Here is a 20120-nt window from a genome sequence, read left to right on the forward strand (position 1 = left end):
CTTGACTTAAAACCCCTTGTGGCGGAGGAGGTTGCAATAGCGATCGCTCTAACTCAGCCAGGTACCAAATACGTAGTAAGCGACTGCAAAGCCGCAATTAGAAATTATAGCAAGGGACGCATCCACGAAATGGCGGCTAAATATCTAAAAGACTTTATCCCAGCCCACAATATTCTAATTATCTGGACCCCAGCCCCCTCGGGTCTGGTTGGAAACGAGGCCGCCCACAGGCTCGCCCGCTCCTCTTTACCCCGGGGAGCCGTGGACACCTCATACGAATTCAGCACTAAAGAGGAAACCAATACCTTTAATAGCATCACAGACATTCAGAAAAAGAACAAAAGGATCTATCCTCCTCCGGATAGATCGCTTAGCTCGGCTGAGGCCTATGACTGGAGAAGACTCCAAGCTAGAAACTTCGCATCCCCGCTCTGGAGGAGCTGGACAGGAGGTGACACGAGGGAGGATGCGGAGGTGTGCGAGTTCTGCGGGCATACCGCTACACTCGAACACATACTATGGAGATGCCCCAGTGCCCCAGGATATGGCAGAATCAATAATGCAGAGGAATGGGAGACCATACTCAGAAGTGCCGACCTTAGCATACAACGATACGCTACCCGCCTGGCAGCAGAAGCTGCGCGACTATACCGTTGCTAGTCTTCCAGCTGCGACGCTGCCCCTCCCCGGACGCCTGCGTGCGGACCCGGAGGGGCACGGGTCTTCTTCTGGCGGAAATAAAGTTTCTTCACTCACTCACTCACTTCTATGAAGAGCAAGAGTGGCGAGTACACATGCGAATTTAGTGCGCTTATGAAGAAAACAAAAAACACTTGGATTAAATCTAGCCATCGAAGAGTGCTGCCATGGCTTGGGTCTCCACAGAAAACGCTTCAGTATCTTTGGGACAATGGTGACCGAGAGAACGCCCTTCACGTAGCTCAGCTTTGTCTGCATTGAATAATAATGCTCTCCTCGGTATCCACAGAGGCAAACTCTCGTCACCAACTTCTTTTCGTAATAAATTGGCTTGTTTTTCCCGGATATTCGTTTCTATGAATAATCAACTTTATGGACACATTCACGGGGACATTATCATCACTATCAGCATCAGCCTGACTGCACCCACTGCAGGGAAAAGGCCTCTCCCATGTCTCTCCAATTAACCCTGTACTTTGGCCGCTGCAGCCATCGTATGCCCGCCCACCTAACTTTATGCCGCCCCCTGCTACGTTTGTCTTCTCCTGGAATACACTCCGTTACCCTTAAGGACCAGCGGTTATCTTGCCTTCGCATTACATGCCCTCCCAAGCCCACTTCTTCCTCTTCATTGCAACTAGGATATCATTAACGTCCGTTTTTTCTCTCACCCACTCCGCCCGCTTCCAATCTCTTAACGTCACACCTATCATTTCTCTTTCCCTAGCTCGCTGCGTTGTCCTTAACTTCAGCTGAACTCTCTTTGTTAGCCTCCACGTTTCTGCGCCATAGGTGAGTACCGGTAAGATACACCTGTTATATACATTTCTCTTGAGGGATAACGGCAAACTGCCATTCATGATCTGAGAGAACGTGCCATATGCGCTCCACCCCATTCTTATTCTTCTAGTTATTTCCCTCTCATGATCTGGATCAGCGGCCACTACCTGCCCTAAGTAGAGCCATTCTCTTAACACTTCCAGCACCTCGCTACCAATTGCGAACTGCTGTTCCCTTGGCAGACTGTTGAACATTACTTTGGTTTTCTGCATGTTAATTTTAAGACCTACCGTTCTGCTTTGCAGCTCATCTCTTGAGAGACTGAGCAAGGCAATGTCATCAGTGAATCGCAGATTACTCAGGTATTCTCCATTAACTCTTCTCCCCAACTGTTCTCATTCCAGTCCCCGGAATACCTCCTGTAAGCAGGCAGTGAAGAGCATTGGCGAGATCGTATCTCCCTGCCTGACACCTTTCCTTATTAGAATTTCATTGCTGACCTTATGGAGAACTATGGTAGGTGTGCAATCGTTATAAATATCTTCCAATATTTTCACACAACACTTTTCTACACCCTGATTCTGCAATGCCTGCATGATTACTGAGGTTTCTACTGAGTCGAATACTTTCTCCTAATCAATGAAGGCTATATATAGGGTTGATTATATTCTGCGCATTTATCTATCACCTGACTGATTGCGTGAATATGGTCTATTGTCGAGTATCCTTTACGAAAGCCTGCCTGATCATTTGGTTGATTGAAGACTAAGGTTGTCCTGACCCTATTAGCGATTACCTTAGTAAATACCTTGCAGGCAACCGACAATAAGCAGATCTGTCTGTAATTCTTTAAGTCCCTGACGTCTCCTTTCTTATTAATTAAGATAATGTTAGCGTTTTTCCAAGCTCTAGGTACGCTCGAAGTCACAAGGCATTGCGTATACTGGGTGGCTAGTTTTTCGAGCACAATCTCTCCTCCATCCTTCAACAAATCTGCTGTTATCTGATCCTCACCAGCTGCTTTTCCTCTTGGCATTGCTCCTAAGGCTTTCTACTTCCTCCTTTGTTACTGATGGGATGTCCCATTGGTGTGCTCTACTGCCTCTCTCAGTAACATTCTGATTGCAATCGCTACTGTATAGATTTGTGAAGAACTGTTTGGCTACTTTAACTATCTTATCCATATTGCTAATGACATTGCCCTCTTTGTCTCTTATCGCATAAATCTGGTTTTTACCTTTGCCTAGAATTTCTCTTCACTGCTTTTAGGCTACCTCCGCTCTTCAGAGCATGCTCGATTTTCTCCATGTTAAACTTCCTGATGTCGGCTACCTCGCGCTCATTTATTAACTTCGACAGCTCTATTAGTTCTATTCTATCTATGGAGTTAGACGTCCTCATGCTTTGCCGTTTCTTAATCAGATCTTTAGTCTCATGAGATAGCTTCCCGGAATTACGAGCCAGAACAAGGGAGAGGCCCCTCATCCATCGCTCACGGTGCCGGAGGCTGGCCTTCTTCGGCACATCCAAATGAATGCAGCTATCACCCCGTCTCGCCTCTTTCTCTATCGCTATCGATCAGACCCTTCCTGTCCCAACTGCCCCTGTATCTATGTGGACCTGGCTCATTGCCCTTCTATTGCCCGGCTGCTCAGCAGTCGGGTTCCTACCCCCCACCTTCTTTATCCATCACCACCTGGCTCGACTGGCTTGGCGCTGAAGGGGAGGCAGAACAGCGACTCCTGGTCGCCCAGGCGGTCGACATGCTCGGCCTGTAAATTTTGGCCGAATAAAGGTCTTGTACTACTACTACTACTACTAGGTTATGCGGGTGGAGATAAGAGTTCATTATATTTATATTTACTATTTATATGTATGGAACGAGAATACACGGAAATATTGTTCACGACTCGAAGGGAAGCACTCCGATTATACCTGAAAACCTGCGATTCTCTTGCTTTTTCGTTCTTTTTTTTTGTTAAATGAACGGCGGTATGTGTTAAAAGCTGCCGTAATTACGTCCCCCTGCTAATGTAGTCTGTGTAAATAATGCTATTTGTGAGGTTCTTGTTTAGTATTCTTTCAGTGGCTGCACAGATGGCGTAACATTCGGCAGTGAAGATGGAAGCACATTGCGGAAGCCTTACTATTTCATTCAAATTCCCTTGTGCCACTGTGCTTCCAACGTAAACATCTGTTTCTGAACCATCTGTACAAAAAGCTCTGAAAGTACTGTACTTTTCCCCGAGCGCAAGAAGTTCTTCTATTACATGTTGCTTTGTGGTTTGTTTTTTTACGGAACTCTGCAAGAGTGAAATCACAGATTGCACGAAAATTGTACCAAGGGCCGCAGTGGATCTCGTCTTCGATCAATGCCAGGTAATGTGTCTTCTACGAAGATGTTTTGGCACATCTCTTCAAAACGCAAAAGCATGTGGCCTGGTAGTTTGCGGTTTATTGTTAAAAAGTATTCTAGAAGGGCACATTGTAACTATTTGGTGACAGACGTGTTTAGGTTGTGAATGAATTTCTAGAATATATGAACACGTAAGCATGGTTCTTCTGTCTGTAAATGATGGTTGGTTAGTTCCTACATCAAGACTATTTATGGGCAACTACCTGTAGGCGCCAGTGGAAAGTTATGTAATGGATCCACTCGTTTATGATACGATGGTCTCGCTGACCATGCAATATACATCCATAAACCAGGACAGAGCGTTCCACAGAGTGGTATATTGCTAAAAGACATGTCCTATCTGCCCCTAGTGTTTTCGTGAAGGTACTTGGTGTATGCTCAAGGATCGGAAGGCTTTCTTATTCAGCGCGTTTATGAGAGGCTGGCAAGGGAGCTTTATGTCATACGTTATGCCTAGAAATTTATGTTGATCTTTTACGGGTAGCTCAGTTTCGTTCAGGTGTAGGGTGGAATCTGCCTTTAAGCCTCGTTTCAGAGAGAAAAAAAATGGGCACTGTTTTCTCTAAAGAAAAGCGGAAACCATTTCTGTCTGTCCATGTTGTCAGTTTATTTCACTTGTTGGCACATTGGACGATGTGCAGCCCATCTGAAGAACGTCTACATAGAGTGAATACATAATGCACCTTGCAATTATTTTAATAACAGAGTTCTCCTTTACAACAAAAAGTGTTACGCTTAAAATACGCCCCTGTGGTAATCCATTTTACTTAATGAAATTCCTCGAAAGGGTTGAGCCTAGGCGTACATGGAATGAACGGTTAGATAAGAAGTCTTTTAGGCAGGTCAACATTCTGCCTCGGATGCCAAGCTCGGCAAGGTCTTGAATAATTCCGAACCTCTAGGTTGTGTCGTATGCCTTCTCTAAATCAAAAGATTGGTTTTGGTTTTGTGGGGTTTAACGTCCCAAAGCGACTAAGGCTATGAGAGACGCCGTAGTGAAGGGCTCCGGAAATTTCGACCACCTGGGGTTCTTTAACGTGCACTGACATCGCACAGTACACGGGCCTCTAGAATTTCTCCTCCAAAGAAATTCTAGCCGCCGCGGCCGGGATCGAACCCGCGTCTTTTGGGTCAGCAGCCGAGCACCATAGCCACTGAGCCACCGCGGCGGCTCTAAATCAAAAGAGACTGCAGTGTTGTTTGTGTACAAGAGCTTCCCGGACAGCATTTCAAGACGAACTAGGTGATCTGGAGTGGAGCATCCCTTTTTAAAACCACACTGACGGATGTCAAGAAGTTCGGAGGATAGAAGGACAAAAGTTTATCTCATATTCAGGACACTTTCAAAGTATTTTGAGAGGCAACCGGTAAGGACTATGGGTCTATAATTGTTAAGAGAGGTTGGTGGCTTTCCTGGTTTAAGAAACTGCACAATAATAGTTTTTCTCCAGGCTTCGGGTACTTTCCCCAATGCCCAAAATTTGTTACAAAAAAGTCTTCAAAGTGTATCTACGACATATCTGGAGAGATAGGCTAGCATTTGATAATGTACCGTCTTTCTCAAAAGTAACCAGGCTGCATGGTTTGCTTCTAGCTTGTATAGTGGAGCCCATGGGGCTTTCCTAAAGATCAAAAGAGGTTGGAAGGTAAGAAGACACCCAGTCCTTACCTTTAACGACCATTACAGCTTCAGGGAAGCCGTAAGGGCTCCACTGCACGAGCTAGAAGCAAACCATCCAGCCTGGTTACTTTTGACAAAGACGGTACTTCATATGGGTCGGGTGCAGCCTTTTTATCAGTGGAAATTAGTTCATGGATTTCTTGAAGCGTGATTGAACTATTGCAAGGTTCATTTGTGCTGCCACTTGTTGTCAGTGTGTTTTTCAGCTGTGTTTTTGTATTTTAGGACTGTTTCTGTGTACTGTGACGAACTGGAAACTGCAGAAAAGTATTCACCCGAAATGCTTTCCTGTTCTATATCTGTCTGTACAGCAGGGGCTGTCAGAAGGCGAACTGTGAATGGGGAATAGCTGCCATTTATCTTTAGAGCTTTCTCCCATATGTGTTTTAATGTTGTTGAGCTGTTTATGACGACACATAATTTTGCCGAGAAGTTTTTGCGGCACTGTGACGGATACATCGGTCTTTCGCTCTCGCCTTCTTAACAGACCCGTGTACTGTGCGACGTCAGTGCACGTTAAAGAACCCCAGGTGGTCCCAATTTCCGGAGCCCTCCACTACGGCGTCTCTCATAGCCTCAGTCGCTTTGGGACGTTAAACCCCATAAAAAAAACCAAACCAAAGTTTGTTCAATTATCCTGCGTTGCATACCTACGGGAAAATCCCCAAGCATTCTTTTCTATCTTTTTAGCTTCCCTACGTTCTTGTATGCAATACTTTTTTACTCTGTTTTACTACTCCAGAGGACTGAGGGATGACTAGGCGCGCAGCGGTAATAGTATACGTCGTGAAAAGTTCGTTAAGGTTGTCTAAAACTGAGGTTGTCGGTAACTATTTTTTTCTAGGCTGGCCTTTTCTCGGAACAGTGCCCTGTAGACGAGATGCAGCTTCCAACGTCATGATTTTGATGGAGTGACTTCTAGTGAAGATGTTGATTAGTATAGGCAGATGATCACTTCCATGTGGGTTATCTAGGTCATCAAATTTTGTATCTAAAAATAGATGGCGAACTAAAAGATAAATCTATACAGCTCATTTGTCCTGAGCTAGGAGAACAACAGGTTGGTTTTCCAGTGTTTAATAGATAGAGGTCATTACACAGTATAACATCCTCAGTGAATTGTCCTCTAGTGTCAGTTTTGTCAGTACCCTGAAAGCTGGAGTGTGCGTTAAAATCTCCAGATATTAGATATGGCTCTGGGTGCTGCTCCAAAAGGTCTTTTAATTCATGATTGCTTAGATTAACATGTCGCTCCAGGTACACGCAGCATACCGTAAATGTTTTAAATGTTTGTAGGATGGCTGCCACAGTTTCTAATCTAGTTTTAAGCTTGTGTTCGCGAAATGCAACTCCATTTTTAACGATGATGGGAACGCCATCCGAACGTCTGCTAACCTGCTCTCGGTTGCGGCGGAAGATATTATAGTTTTTTTAGAATGTTTTCGTGCTTAGAGCCTAAGTTTGTACCTCGATCGCATGGCATTTGGAGAACGTTGGGACAGAGTAAAAGAAATAGAAAAGCGACAAGCTAGAACACACCAGGTTCTGGCACGCATCGTAGTTTCTTTGTATAGTGGACACCGTAGCGTAAAAGCCCATCGGCATTTCACTTTTCAAACGAAGCGCAGCCGTTTTAACGAAACGCTGGGCCGCGGTTTCGTTTTCTGTACGGAACCAACACGGAGGACTTGGTTCTCGGAGCGGCGAGAGTTGGCGCTGCGTATTTCGCATATCGCTATTAGGCATGCACATGAGTACGTCGGATGGCTGCCCTCACGATTTACGCACAGATGTGGTTCAAGTGTACAGTTATCAGAATCATGTTCGTGTGAAGCATGCTTCGCGCAAGTCAGTTGGCTTCGGCAGCTCTGAGAGCTGTCGCCATACCGCTGGCACTGAAAGCAACGTCGTGGGTTTGGTATGTACTGCCCGAAGTGAAGTTTCATACAGCCGATTTCTACGGATTCTGGGAGTATATGCTTGATGCGAAAGTCAGGATGATGTGTTTCGTGGCTATTTCTTGGTCGCCTCTCCTCATTTTTATTCTCTACACGTTAGTCACGTTTTGTTCCTCTAGTCCTTCAAGAAGTACTTCTGTTACATGCCTAAGGCCGTCGTCTGCGTTAACTCCTCGCACTGTGTTCAAGGATCGGGGTGGGTTGAGTGTCACAGGTGTGTCTCCAAAAGAGGTGACTTCTGCTTACTTTTCGTGCTGGTGGTTGTACAGGATTACTAGTAGGAGGTCACCGTTTGCTGGTTTTTTTTATCTTATAGCCCTGGCCTATGCTATCTGTGAAAGTTCTGGTGAGAAGAAGTGGTGTAATGCATCTAGCCGTTCTTCTCTGCGTGTTCAGAGTGCACTTCGTGGAACCGTTCTAAGCTGTTTTGGTTATTTGGGAAGAATTTTGCTGTCTCGGTGCGCCCTCTTTTGCAGCGGAGATCGGCGTTAAAAAATGAGAAGCGATAAAAAAGTTTTGGTGTTCAACAAAGGCGCCAGCCGCCCACCGCGGAGCCCAACATGGGGACTGGACAGGAGCCCTTAAAAAGCCCTACGCACGCCAACTGCGCACCACCACTGTAACCTAATATGGCGCGAAACAGGGTCGTCCGCCACACAATGTTAGCCCTCGCCGCCGGGAAAAAAGGAAAAACCAAGAAGAGAGTAGGAGATAGGTCAGTTCTAAGAAAGATCAGAACGGCAAGCGACAGCAGATCGCAAACGGCCAACTACAAATCCCCCCCCCCCCCCCCCCCCCCCCCCAATCCGAAGGGGAGATCGCACGACAGTGACCCTTCCGGTTTACGGCAACGTCTTAAGCGTGGGAAACGCTCAGGAGGTCATAATTGAATGTGTTCTAGGAAGGCGCCGGATAGACCCGTGTAGAACTCAACTCCGGGGTCAGTTTAGTTTGTTTTCTTTTTAATTTTAAGAGAGAGTGTAGTGTGCCCTATCAAAGTTGTAGGGCGGGACGCGCGCTTCGGAGAGCCAATCGCTTTTGTGGAGATCGCTCTGTGCATCGTATTTTGGAACTGATTTGATTACTTTTTTTAGTGTGTTTTGAGGAAGAGTTAATAATACGATCAACATGGAAAGGGGCAGCACGCAACAAGGAATCAATCGTGTTGAGGCCGGCTGCTACTGGATGCTTCCTGTATTTGAGACGGACTTCGAGGTTTTAAGCCGAGCCCTGAAGAAAACAAAATTAGTTTGAGAATTGGTTCTAAGGAAAGGAAATGATGCAGTAACTGCATCACACATCTCGGTGGACAACCCGAAAAGCGCCGCAAAGGAAGGAATAAAGGTAGGAGTGGAACGAAGGTAGCCTAAAAGCAGTGAATAAAAACTACTCATAGGTAGATACTAGATGTATGCGCTAAGAGACAAAGAGGGAAATGTCATTAGCAATATATATCTTTTAACCACTCAAAATGCTCTTCTGAAACTTGCATTTGTGACTATTTTAGATCTGACGAAGATGTATCTCGGAGTGCTTTTATAGCTGCATGCATGAATTTTAAACATATGTATGTACGTAAGCTGCATTTGTTCAATGCTCTGTAACAATTTCTTGTACAGTTTGCTTTTGCCTCCCTGCTTGGACCAAAAAGGTCTCCAGTATCATGTAAATAAAATAAATAAAAATATGGATAAGATAGTTAAAGTAGCCAGAAACAATACTAGCCACGAACATAACCTTCGCAAATGTGGCGCTACATCCAAGCCTTCTTAATAAGACACAATCAACGGCCCAGATCCAACTCGGCACTATACCGTCACCTCCGTTCTCCCTCCCCAACCGGGGCACTCCACAAGGAGCTCTTCTCTCCCCCCTCTTATTTAATGTAACTCTAGCCCCGCTGGCCAAACAACTCACCAACATACCTGACCTCCACTCGGCAATATCTGCCGACATCAACGACTGAAGGCTCCACAGGAGAGGCGCAAGACACCGTACAATTGGCAGTTGATATCATCACCTCGAACCTGACCAATATGGGCCTTATGTGCTCCCCGCTCAAATCGGAACTGCTGATGATCAGACCACTTCCCCGGGATCCACGCATGCACCTCCGAATGTACGACGACCACATACCGCTGGTCCCCTGGAGTTGGTCAATAGACTCCTTGGACTCCAACGTCCTTGACTCCATAGGTCCTTGGACTGCACATACAGGACGCTTTGGATGCAACCTTCCCTGTACAACTCCTAGAGAAGCGAACCAAACAAATCGAGGGTCTTGTCCACAGTGTAGCCACATGCAACCATGGACTGTCGGAGAGGGAAACCTTTAATATGACAGACGCCCTCATCACCAGACACGACTTTTCACGTTCCTTACCGCTTTCTCACAAGACAAAGCTGATGCTTTTATTAGAAAGGCAATAATCTCAACGCTCCGCCTACCACAGTCGCTTAGCACAAATCACTACTCTCAACGGGCACCTACAAAACTATCTCGGAACTCCACGAAGCCAAACGAGACAACCAGATACTTCAACTAACCCGCACAGAAACCGGCCAACATCTCTTACGGCATCTTCGCCAGGCTCCAATCTACCTGCTCACCTGGCCCCAACTATCAAATCATTGCACCTGACATCCAGGGTCCAATGCGCATCAAACCTCTACCCAGAAATATGAGCCCCGAGCTACACGGGGCCAGACGCCAGGCACGAGCCTAGTATTACAACAAGCACTACAGAGGCAGACCCGACATGTATGTAAACGCGGCACAACGCACCCTACCGGGCTATTATGCCGCTGTCCCCGCCTACTATCGAGGATGGCACCATCGGGGCCGCAGCCACCTTCCCCACGGAGGCTGAAGGCGCGGCCATGGGCTTGGTGCTTATACACTATGCACAAGATCCCAACATCACGGATATCTCCACCGTCTCCAAAGCTGTGTACCGTCACTCAGCAAAGCGTTATCACGTCAATCGCCCGACGCATTCTCGCATCAGGACATACGCTTACCCAAGAGATAACCCTCACGTGGGTTCCTGGGTAAGTATCGATCCCCGGTAACCAGCGTGTTCATACGCTGACTCGAGAACTATCCTTCAGGCCCCAAGAAGATGGGACACCCAAACCCACGCAGGAATCCTCTCGGGCTCTTCTCACATAAAAAAACCACTTATTACAAAAACAGGCGCTTACCCTCCCACCACCTCACCGTACACGAAATTCAAAATACAGTGCAGTCTGGCGGCAACTGCAGACATTCATCGCACCTCCTTCATCGCCACCACCCCACCTTGACCTCCCTACTCTGCTCAACATGTGGGGCGGCCAAGGCACCCTCATACACAACCTGTGGGGGACGTTTTATGGGGGTTTAACGTCCCAAAGCGCCTCAGGCTATGAGGGACGCCGTAGTGGAGGGCTCCGGAAATTTCCACCACCTGGGGTTCTTTAACGCGCACTGACATCGCACAGTACACGGTGTGGGAATGCCCCCAACCGATGGCAGGTCCCCCATACCCAACCGGTCCGCCTCCTCATGGAATGACATTCTGCTAGTTGCTCAACCAGCTAGCCAATCATGGCAAGTGTACAGAGTTCTCAGTGAAGCACAGACGCCTGGACTCTTGGTCAAGAACAAAGGATCCTTTTTGTTAAAATAAAGCTGTCCCTCCCACATCCCCACACGTGTCAAAGGCGATATGCTGGCCACGCCCAGGTAGCACGGAAAATTAGAACAATCTAATGAAAAATTTATGCAAGTTCAGTAACATTGTTACATTGAAACGTTGCATTAACTGTTAGAAATTAATATTTAAGTTTATATGTTACACATAAAAATTAGTTTAACACTGAACATAAATATTATTCCAATCCTGGCTTTCAACTCTTGTTATAATGTTAAAAATGAACAAATGATGGTAAACGCTGCAGCATAAACATTTATTTAACGTTCCAAGTCAGCAATGTCTCCTTATTGTTTATTAAACATTATTATATTTGAATCATAACTATAAAACACTGCAGATATATTTCTAGCACCGAGTCCCAGAACACTCTCCACTAATTTTACAGTAAACATGTTTTTCAACTAGCAGTGCTTCGCGCAACTAAATCTCTTAGATTGTGCCCGCCATAGGTAACATGCTCAAGCAGATTATTTTGTTAAACTGCTTATTATCCTTTCGCTACTACCACTCATGGGACACCTCTCAGTAATGGGCGTGTAAGCTTGACTCCACTGCATGCTTTCGGAGGTAAGTACATTCTAGTCGCATGTTGTGCTCTACTGTGGAGACGAAGTGTCGCCTTCGTTGCTGGTCCTTGCAAAGCGTTGATTAAATTGTCACAATGGTGGGCCTGCATACTAGTGCAGGGTTGCTTCATTATTTTCGACAATATTACATTTACGTTGTTATAATGTTTAATTAATGTTAGAAAAAGTTTACTAGGATGTTCATCTGTAACGTAAAGAAATTATCAAAAAAGGTCATTAAGAAAACTTAATTAACGTTTGACCAAAAGAAAAATGTCACATTGGTCTAATGCTTCGGTGCTACCTGGCAGGCAGAGGGAACTGAGGGTGATTTTTAGGACGCCATAGGTAATGACGATCAAGTGCCTCGGTACTGATCCGTCTACTGCCGAAGCACTAAAAAAAACTGACTTTGCGGTAAAGAGAAAACGTCACGGTCATTCACCAGAACTGACAAGCCCCTGCACGCCAGAAAACGTAGTAAAGTTTGCAACGTGGCTCAGCATAGAGTTACGTAACGGTTACAAAATGCAGGCAGGTCTGTAAAGGTGACTTCCAAAGCAAACCATTTCTTGGGTGAATTAACTTTTGCCTGGGATCATCGAAAGAAAGTCGACATAGCAGCGACAGTGACTCGTGTACCATACAGTCGTGGGGATCCCACGCTGTTCAAGCGAAACTCTGAACACTGTTGCCACAGACGCCATGAACGGACACCATGGCGCTCACTATGTCTTGAAATACTCAAGTTATAGGCGGAGCTCCAATCACAAAGCAGCGGTCGCCCGGCGGTGTCGGAAAGTTATACACGCAGCTGGTACTAGAAAGTGCATGGTCTTCTGCATTGTCCATCACGACACATTCAAGCGGTGTCTATCTAACAAAAGGTAAAAACAGGGCTAATTTAACACACAGCACACAGAAAGGCGGACAGGACGGGCGCTGTCGTTCGGAGCCCGTCCCGTCAGTCTTTCTGTGTGGTGTGTGTTAAAGGTGCACCGAAGAGTAATCGAAGCTAGTCTTTTTAGCGCGGGAACTCGATCTACACGTTCCGAGCATTCATGGAAACTTCGAATTATTGTCCTGTGCGACCGATTTCCGTAATTTAAATCGGATTAAACGTCCCGGCTCCCACCTTTTTTTGAACTCGCCGCAGACGGTAGGAGTCAACAAACGCGTGAAGTGCCTTTCAGGCGGTCGTGTGGCGGCTTCGCTTTCGCTTGTATTTTGTTTTTTAGGTTGCCGTGAATAAATTACTCCAGCCAGAGGCTACATAGCCGCAAATTAGGCCCACAGAAATAAAAATACGCGCGGACTCTTTGCTTTCGCCGACCGGTACGTATCATTCCACCGATGGCAGAGCGGCAAGCCGCCACGGAACTGGTTGAACTATCGGTTGACTCCTCCTACCGTCTGCGGCGAGTTCAAAAAAAGGCGGGAGACGGAAGTTTAATTCGATTTAAATTGAGAAAATCGGTCGCACAGGACTATAATTCGAAATTTCTAAGAATTCCTAGAACGTGTAGATCGAGTTCCCGCGGTAAAAAGACGAGTTCAGATTACTATTCAGTGTACGTTTAAATTACAGCTATATTTACTTTTTCCTACACAACGCTCCACCAACTAACCTTGCGACCGCGTAGCGCATACCGCTGCATGGTCGACGTCGAATGCAGGCGCTGAACTGCATGCTGAGCACGATAATACGTAGTCTGGCGATTTGCAGGCGATCACTTCGGGCCTAATTCACCTAAAATAAAGTACTCTAACGCTGTGCAATGCCTCAAGAAGGCTGAGTACAGCACACATCAGCACAGCTAGTCATTAGGTTTCTCAACACTGTACCGCCATTTTTATTATTGGCTGGCGAGTAAACGAACCTTACACCAGTAAAAAGTTGTTGGAGCCTTTCGGCCTAAGCGACAGTGAATCTTCATGTTGCGCTGGACTATGCAACCGCTGTAGGAAAACAGCCAAAAAAAGTTTGTTTATATGTCATGTACTGGGGCTGTCTATAGCACTCTGGGAAGTCCCGGACAGGTGAGCAACAGTTCGCCTCACAGCCGACAGATTTGGACCGCCAAAGCGAGCCACGGTGCATGGCCCGGATTCGAACTAGGCAGGCTGTACTACATACCGAGTTTTTCACTTAAGAAGACCTGCGAGTTTTGAAAATGGGCTTTTTGAGCTACACGAGCGCTTTTTCAGCACAGCATTGTCCGCAGTGTAGCGCATCAGAATACAGTTAAGAACTACTAACTAGTAGGATGGTAACTGATATAAAATAGTGAACTTTTAATTATTACTGTTAGTCTCCTTATTTACTGATAGGCATGTGGCCCAGCGCAAATAATATGAATATCAGTTTTTAGAATTGAAACGCAGCTGCTCTCCGCGCTATGGCCCAACATATTTTGGCTATTTGGACGAGCACTGCAGGGGTTGCTTCGCCTGCAAGCTTTTCGAGAGCGCGTGTATTTTGACGCGACGTAGGCAAAATTGTTGGCACCGAAAGTAAATGATTTTGGTTTGGTTTATTGGGGTTTAACGTCCCGAAGAAACTTAGGCTATGAGGGACGCCTTAGTGAAGGGCTCCGGAAATTTCGACCACCTGGGGCTCTTTAACGTGCACTGACATCGCACAGCACACGGACCTCTAGAATTTCGCCTTCATCGAAATTCGGCCTCCGCGGCCGGGATCGAACCCGCGTCTTTCGGGTCAGCAGCCGAGCGCCGTAACCACTGAGCCACCGTGGCGGGGCAAAAGTAAATGCGTTTTCGAAATTCTAAAAACTGGCATGGATATTACTCACGAAGGATTTCACGCATCTCACTAAATAAAACTGAGCAACAACTGCAAAGTTTAGTTAACCAGCCTACAAGTTAGCATGTTTTAGCAGTACTCTGATGAGCTATACTGCTGACAATGCTATGCAGATAAAAAGCACTCTTCTAACTGAAAAAGCCCATATTAAAAAATTGCTGAACATCTTAGGTGAAACATATATGGTGTTTTTGGCAAAGCCCGTATACATACTTCTCTGCGAACAGTTTCTAACATTGCGAAATCATAAGTGAAAAAAAAAATGGCAGTGGCTTAGCTCTGGTTAAGCCTGGATATACAAGCGAAAAGCTGCAGTTATGCTTTGCTTGACGTCATGGCTGTCGCAGTTCGCGCACAATGCACTGGGAGCACCACGATAACGGTGGAGGCAAGCGCGTTATATAGCCCTCCTTGCGCATACGTAGTAACTGTGGTAGACACGCGGCTGCAGCGAAAGGTCAAACGGTGTCGAGGAGGCGAGCGCGCAGTAGTAGCGGCGGTGAGGAGGCGGCGCACATGCGCAGTAGCGCGCGGCTGCGCTGAACGGTCAGGCGGCGGAGTCGGCGCGGCGGCGGCTGCGGCCACCTGCGCCGCGCGTGACGTCGCTCGGTTTCGCGCATGCGCAGCTGCGGCAAATCTTGGCTCCGACGGCTCACGCTAAGCGCTGCTGTAGTGCGGGTAGTGAAGCTTTTCGCTTCAAAACTGCGATATTTCGCCAGCCTTCTAATCACGTCTGGCGCGCATACGCGAGTCCTGGCGAAAGACGATTGCTAAGGCCGCGCGTCGGCGGTGATGAACCTGAATGGTGACTGTAAAGATAATCGCAACAAACCGCTACGTAGATAGGCGAACAAATCCCGATAGCATTGGAACTTGGCAGCGCATCGTGTCTGCGACAGCTTGGCATGAATCTGGTCCTACTTCTTGTTGTGGCCGATCAAAAGGTATCAAAAATAAAAGAACGCGACTAGTTAATGAAGATCTGTGCGATACGATCATGTATGCCGGAGCCGAATAGTTAGGAATTTCACGCCAAGGGCTTTTTTGCGACAACGTTGCGAAGGTTTTCTGCTTCTGCGTACACATTGTGGCTAATTACAGGGCCGCGTACTCTGTTGTGCGAACGCAGAGCGGCACATCAAGCTGAGGCAGGCAGCCGGCAGCACAATGCCCTCCACGCAGTTCAACAAAATGCCCACCCCCCTCCACACAGTGCCAACAAAATGCCCTCGACATAGTTCATAGTAGCGCAACTTGAGTGGGCTGAAGTCTCGGCGAAACTTCGGGCCCCCTCGTCAATATATGCGTGCCAGTGCAATCGATGCAAAAGACGGAGAATTCGGGCCGATGCTAGCCAATCTCGTGCCTTTCTATCACCTAAAAAATGAAGGCTTCTAAGGTGTTACGAAGTGGAACGGCTCTTTCATTCTTTAGAGAACAGCGCTTTACCGTTTCTCGTGCACCTTGACATCCTCTCATCCATTTCCCCCAGTGCAGGGTATCGATCCGGTGTCCTCTTCCAGCTAACCTCCCCACATTTCCTTTTCTCTCCTAAAGGAGAATGCTTAAACCCACTGGTACGAAAGTTCCATCCCTGCGGTACCGGGAAAAACAGTGCTTCTAATTCCTTAATCTGCAGTAATCGCTGAGCGACAACTTCGGTGCTTACTTCCTTCCCAGCTTTCTAGAAGAGACGCTCGTCTCAGGGCGTGCCTTTGACTTCTAGATCAGCGATCACCTCTCAGCTACACATCACTGCGTGCTGCCTATCATTGCTTGCAGCTGTGCCCTAACTTCTAGACCAACAACAGACACGCGATCACCCCTCAGCTACACATGATCGCATGTTGCCTATCCCTGCTTACAGCTAGCTGTGCTTCTGCGACTGGCGCCAGAAATCACTCCGGATAAAAGTTGTTACGCTATCTTCGTAAGTGCGTTCAGCGCATTTTCTACGCTAACAGAAGCTCGAGTATTGCAAAACTCGCGAATCCAGCAGTGCGAGTAGCAGAACGGACCGATTGTAATCGCACTTACCGTTCTTGCTGCCGCGGATGAAGCTTTGGGAAGGCATCGTCCATGCAAGCCGAGTTCCCCCTTTGAAGGGGCGACGCCGAAAACACCGCACTTCGTTGACAGGCTGGCAGCAGTGGTACCTTTGCAGAAGTTCGTTGTTTCGTGATTGAAGAGGTTATCCGCCGTGTTTAGCGATGGACAGGCGAACAGGTGGCACAAACACGACGTTGTCAGGCGCCGCGGTAATAGCTGGGTTCTTCAATTCTGGTCCGACTCTAACTTGACAATAGTTTCAAGGCCCCAATTAATGCAGGGCTTCAGGAGACACCACAGTTCGACGAGCGAGGCAGGAAGGGTTTCATTAGTTCACTCAGTCAAGGTCAGTTTCCAACAACGTCACCAATAATTAAGATAATTACACCCGAGCACCACTGAAAGGGCGCGGCCATGCTGCCGCCGCATCGCTACTGCCCGGTAGACTTAGGCCTAATCTCGCGAATTCTCGCCCGCCGTGCCGAGAACAAGCGGGTGTGACCTTATCTTTTGCCTTACTTCGCACGTGTTCCATCTGAGGCTACAGCAAAAACCTTTGTTTCTTTTTTTTTTAGGCGGCGATCGCATTGTTTCACCAAAGTTTTAGGCTCTCGCCCTACCGCGCTCGACTGACTTTTTTCAGGCTGCTTCATGCAAGTGCAACGTCACCTATTCACCCCGATAGGAGAGACGGCAACGGAATAAGGCAGGTTATCGATGAAACCGCGCTCACTTGAACGGGCGCCTTGGAACGTTACCATTTTATCACTAGAGCATAAACAGTGAAGGAAAGCACATTGCGAATATTGTGGATATTGCGAATGTTGCGAATGTTGCGAATATTGCACATTGCGGGGTCAGTGCCAGAGCACCCCTTCCCCCCCCCCCCCCCCCCCCGAAATTTTCTGAGTGCCGCATCTCCTCTCTCTCACACACCTTTCGGCCTTTTTATTTCGCCGATGCTATTTACACACCGCATCGATATATTAAAATGTAAAAGCAAAAATAAGAAGGGTGTCGGTTTATTCCTGAAAAGATCGATGTATGTACTACGTTGTCGTGGCTCTAGAATAGGAAGCGGAACTTATTGCTGAGAAGAATCACACCTCTTCGCTACCGCACGAAGTATGGCACTCCTTTTAACAGTAGGCACAGTTCACCCGATTAAACATACCTTTTCACGTCAGCCTACTTTTTCATCCTTTGCGTTGTCCTCAAATAATCATAAACTATTACGAAAATAAAAAGTGCTTTTTTTAAGCGCCTCTGCGGCCGGGCGCAGGTTTACATGCATGAAGTATAAATTTTGACAAATACCATTCGTTCGCAGTTGCTGACTTTGCTATTGAGCAGAAGCTCTTGTGTTGTTGTAAATCACATGAAAATAGTTGAAACTGCCGCGACTTTTCGTTTTTTACGTATGTTCTCTGCGAATCAAGTTCACGCAATCCTGTGTGCACAAGTATTTTATGTAGAGATTAGAGTGAACGAAACGACGGACCCTTCGGCTTTATGAAAGCAATTAAAAGTATTTTAACTCTATGGACTACGATACTGTTTGGGCGCAGGCTTTCTTTTACTTTTCTACCGGCGGCGAATGACACCCTCGAAAAATATTTCTGGCTACCTCTTGCACTCTTGCCACGGCCTTGGACTGTACGCTTCCCATGCTTTTGAGGGAGCTATAACCAGGCCTGCTGGAGACAGATCCTCCGCGCAATCCCAAATTATGTGATCCAGCGTTGCTAGTTCACCGCAACGCTGGCAGTAAGGATTTACTAGATCAGAAATATATTCGCACTGATCCATGAATTTGGCAGCGACCGTGTCTGCAGTCGCCTCCCCGTGGTGGCTTGATCTCGGCTCAGCGACGTATTCGGGGGAGGCAGACTCGCCCCTAAGATCTCTGTAATAACTCGCAATGGCCAGGCAGCTGTCCAGCGTCTCAATTCGCAAGGTCCCCGCGTCGGAGTCTTCCTCACCAGCACGGCTGACAAAACCTCGAGCGTACTGGTGAGCGGCCCCTTCATGAGCCGGGACCCAAACCAGGCCAATAACTTTCCTGCCTTTTGGCATCGTGGTACTCGGTGGCGGAGATTCGCCCTCGCGCAATGTTGCGGATGACCGTCTTGTAATCGCAAAGAATGGTGCTGGCGCCTTCCTGAGTAATTCCTAGCGTTGTAGTATCCTCTTCAGCCATCCCAACTCTGCTCGCGTAACTGCCGAGGCTACTACCTTGCGGGAAATGCTCCCAGCGGAGACTCCACGGTGCTTCCATCCCCCGAGTATTTTTCTCTAAGGAGCTGCGCCTTGGCCCTCTCCGTCCATCGTGACGACCCACCAGCACATTCTTACCCGATGGGCACTGAACCTCCCATGGACGTTCTGCAGACATCCTAAACATCCGCAGGACATCCATGGGACTTCCAATGCCCATTGGGTAGGGAGCGCTCCGACTCTAATGCATTGACGGATTTCTACCGGCAAAACTACCCGGTCGAGGTAGTTTCCGTCCCTAATATCCTGAGACGAGTCCCGCCTACGTCGTCCGAAGCCTCTGTTCATGCGACGTCAGCTCAGTTACTACATGGTACTGTGCACCCGCGGTGCCGCAGTGGAGGTCTCCGGAATAATTTCGACCACCTGAGGATTTTTAACATGCAATAACATCGCGGAATACGGGCGCCTTCCACATTTCGCCTCCATTGAGACGCGGCCGCCGCGGTCGGGTTCGCACCCAGGTACTGCGGCACAGTAGCCGAGCGCCTAACAATTGAGTCACCGCGGCGGGTGCAAAACAGTCACCGACAAAGGCGTTCCAAACAGCGGACACGTAAACCGCGCTAAGCCTTCCCGCGCATGTGCAGCCCCTCGGCACTTTGTAGCAGCATGTATCAGATTTAATATAAAGGCGCAAGTTTGCGCAATCGCCGCAGCATTCCCACCACTGACTTTTTTGTTTGCCACTACAAGTAAATCGTTATATTTAGCTCTGATTTTCTAGATATATTTTTTTTTTAAGTTACGACTGCCACCACGGTAACAACGCAGTGACATCACGTCCACAACTGGGCGCCTCGATGGGGATACGAGTCACCCTAGTCCAGGACCAGCAAAATAACAGTTGCCGATATTGGTGACAGAAATAAATAACATTGTTTCAGTGATAAACCACTCTAGTGGTTTAAACTGGCTGTGTATGTGATTTCAGCGCTGGTGACAGTCTTCACTCCTCTAATGTAAGTCAATGTGCGAGGGTTTCCACAAAAGCCGCGGCAGAGTTTCGTGAGACGTACTCGCCGTCTGCTATCCCAGTGTTGCCATACTATTCTCACGAAACTCTGCCCAAAGCCGCTTACCAAGCGGAAAGAAACGTTCCTATGCCCAAAACATAGAATTTTAAAATGTTTTGCTACGTTTCTCAGCAGCACAGCTGGGCTTACGTTTAT

At 47.4% G+C, this 20120-nt stretch overlaps 1 protein-coding gene across 3 annotated transcripts in view; it reads right to left on the reverse strand.

Moving 5' to 3' along the window:
- LOC149331302 (uncharacterized) overlaps window positions 1-20120 on the reverse strand; it is a 102107-nt gene that overhangs the window by 68478 nt on the left and 13509 nt on the right. The window contains exon 1 of one of the 3 annotated variants that reach the window (XM_089556441.1): window positions 16660-17415. The exons of 1 other annotated variant lie outside the window; for it this stretch is intronic. In XM_089556441.1, the coding sequence (XP_089412567.1) occupies window positions 16660-16696 (37 nt within the window). In that variant the 5' untranslated portion in view covers window positions 16697-17415. Of the gene's footprint in view, window positions 1-16659; window positions 17416-20120 lie in introns of those variants that run through there. One more of the 3 variants, XM_089556443.1, reaches the window with a different exon arrangement.

Source organism: Amblyomma mixtum, chromosome 8 (assembly GCF_055824585.1).
Source record: "Amblyomma mixtum isolate Tamu chromosome 8, ASM5582458v1, whole genome shotgun sequence".
In the NCBI taxonomy this organism is placed as follows: domain Eukaryota; kingdom Metazoa; phylum Arthropoda; class Arachnida; order Ixodida; family Ixodidae; genus Amblyomma; species Amblyomma mixtum.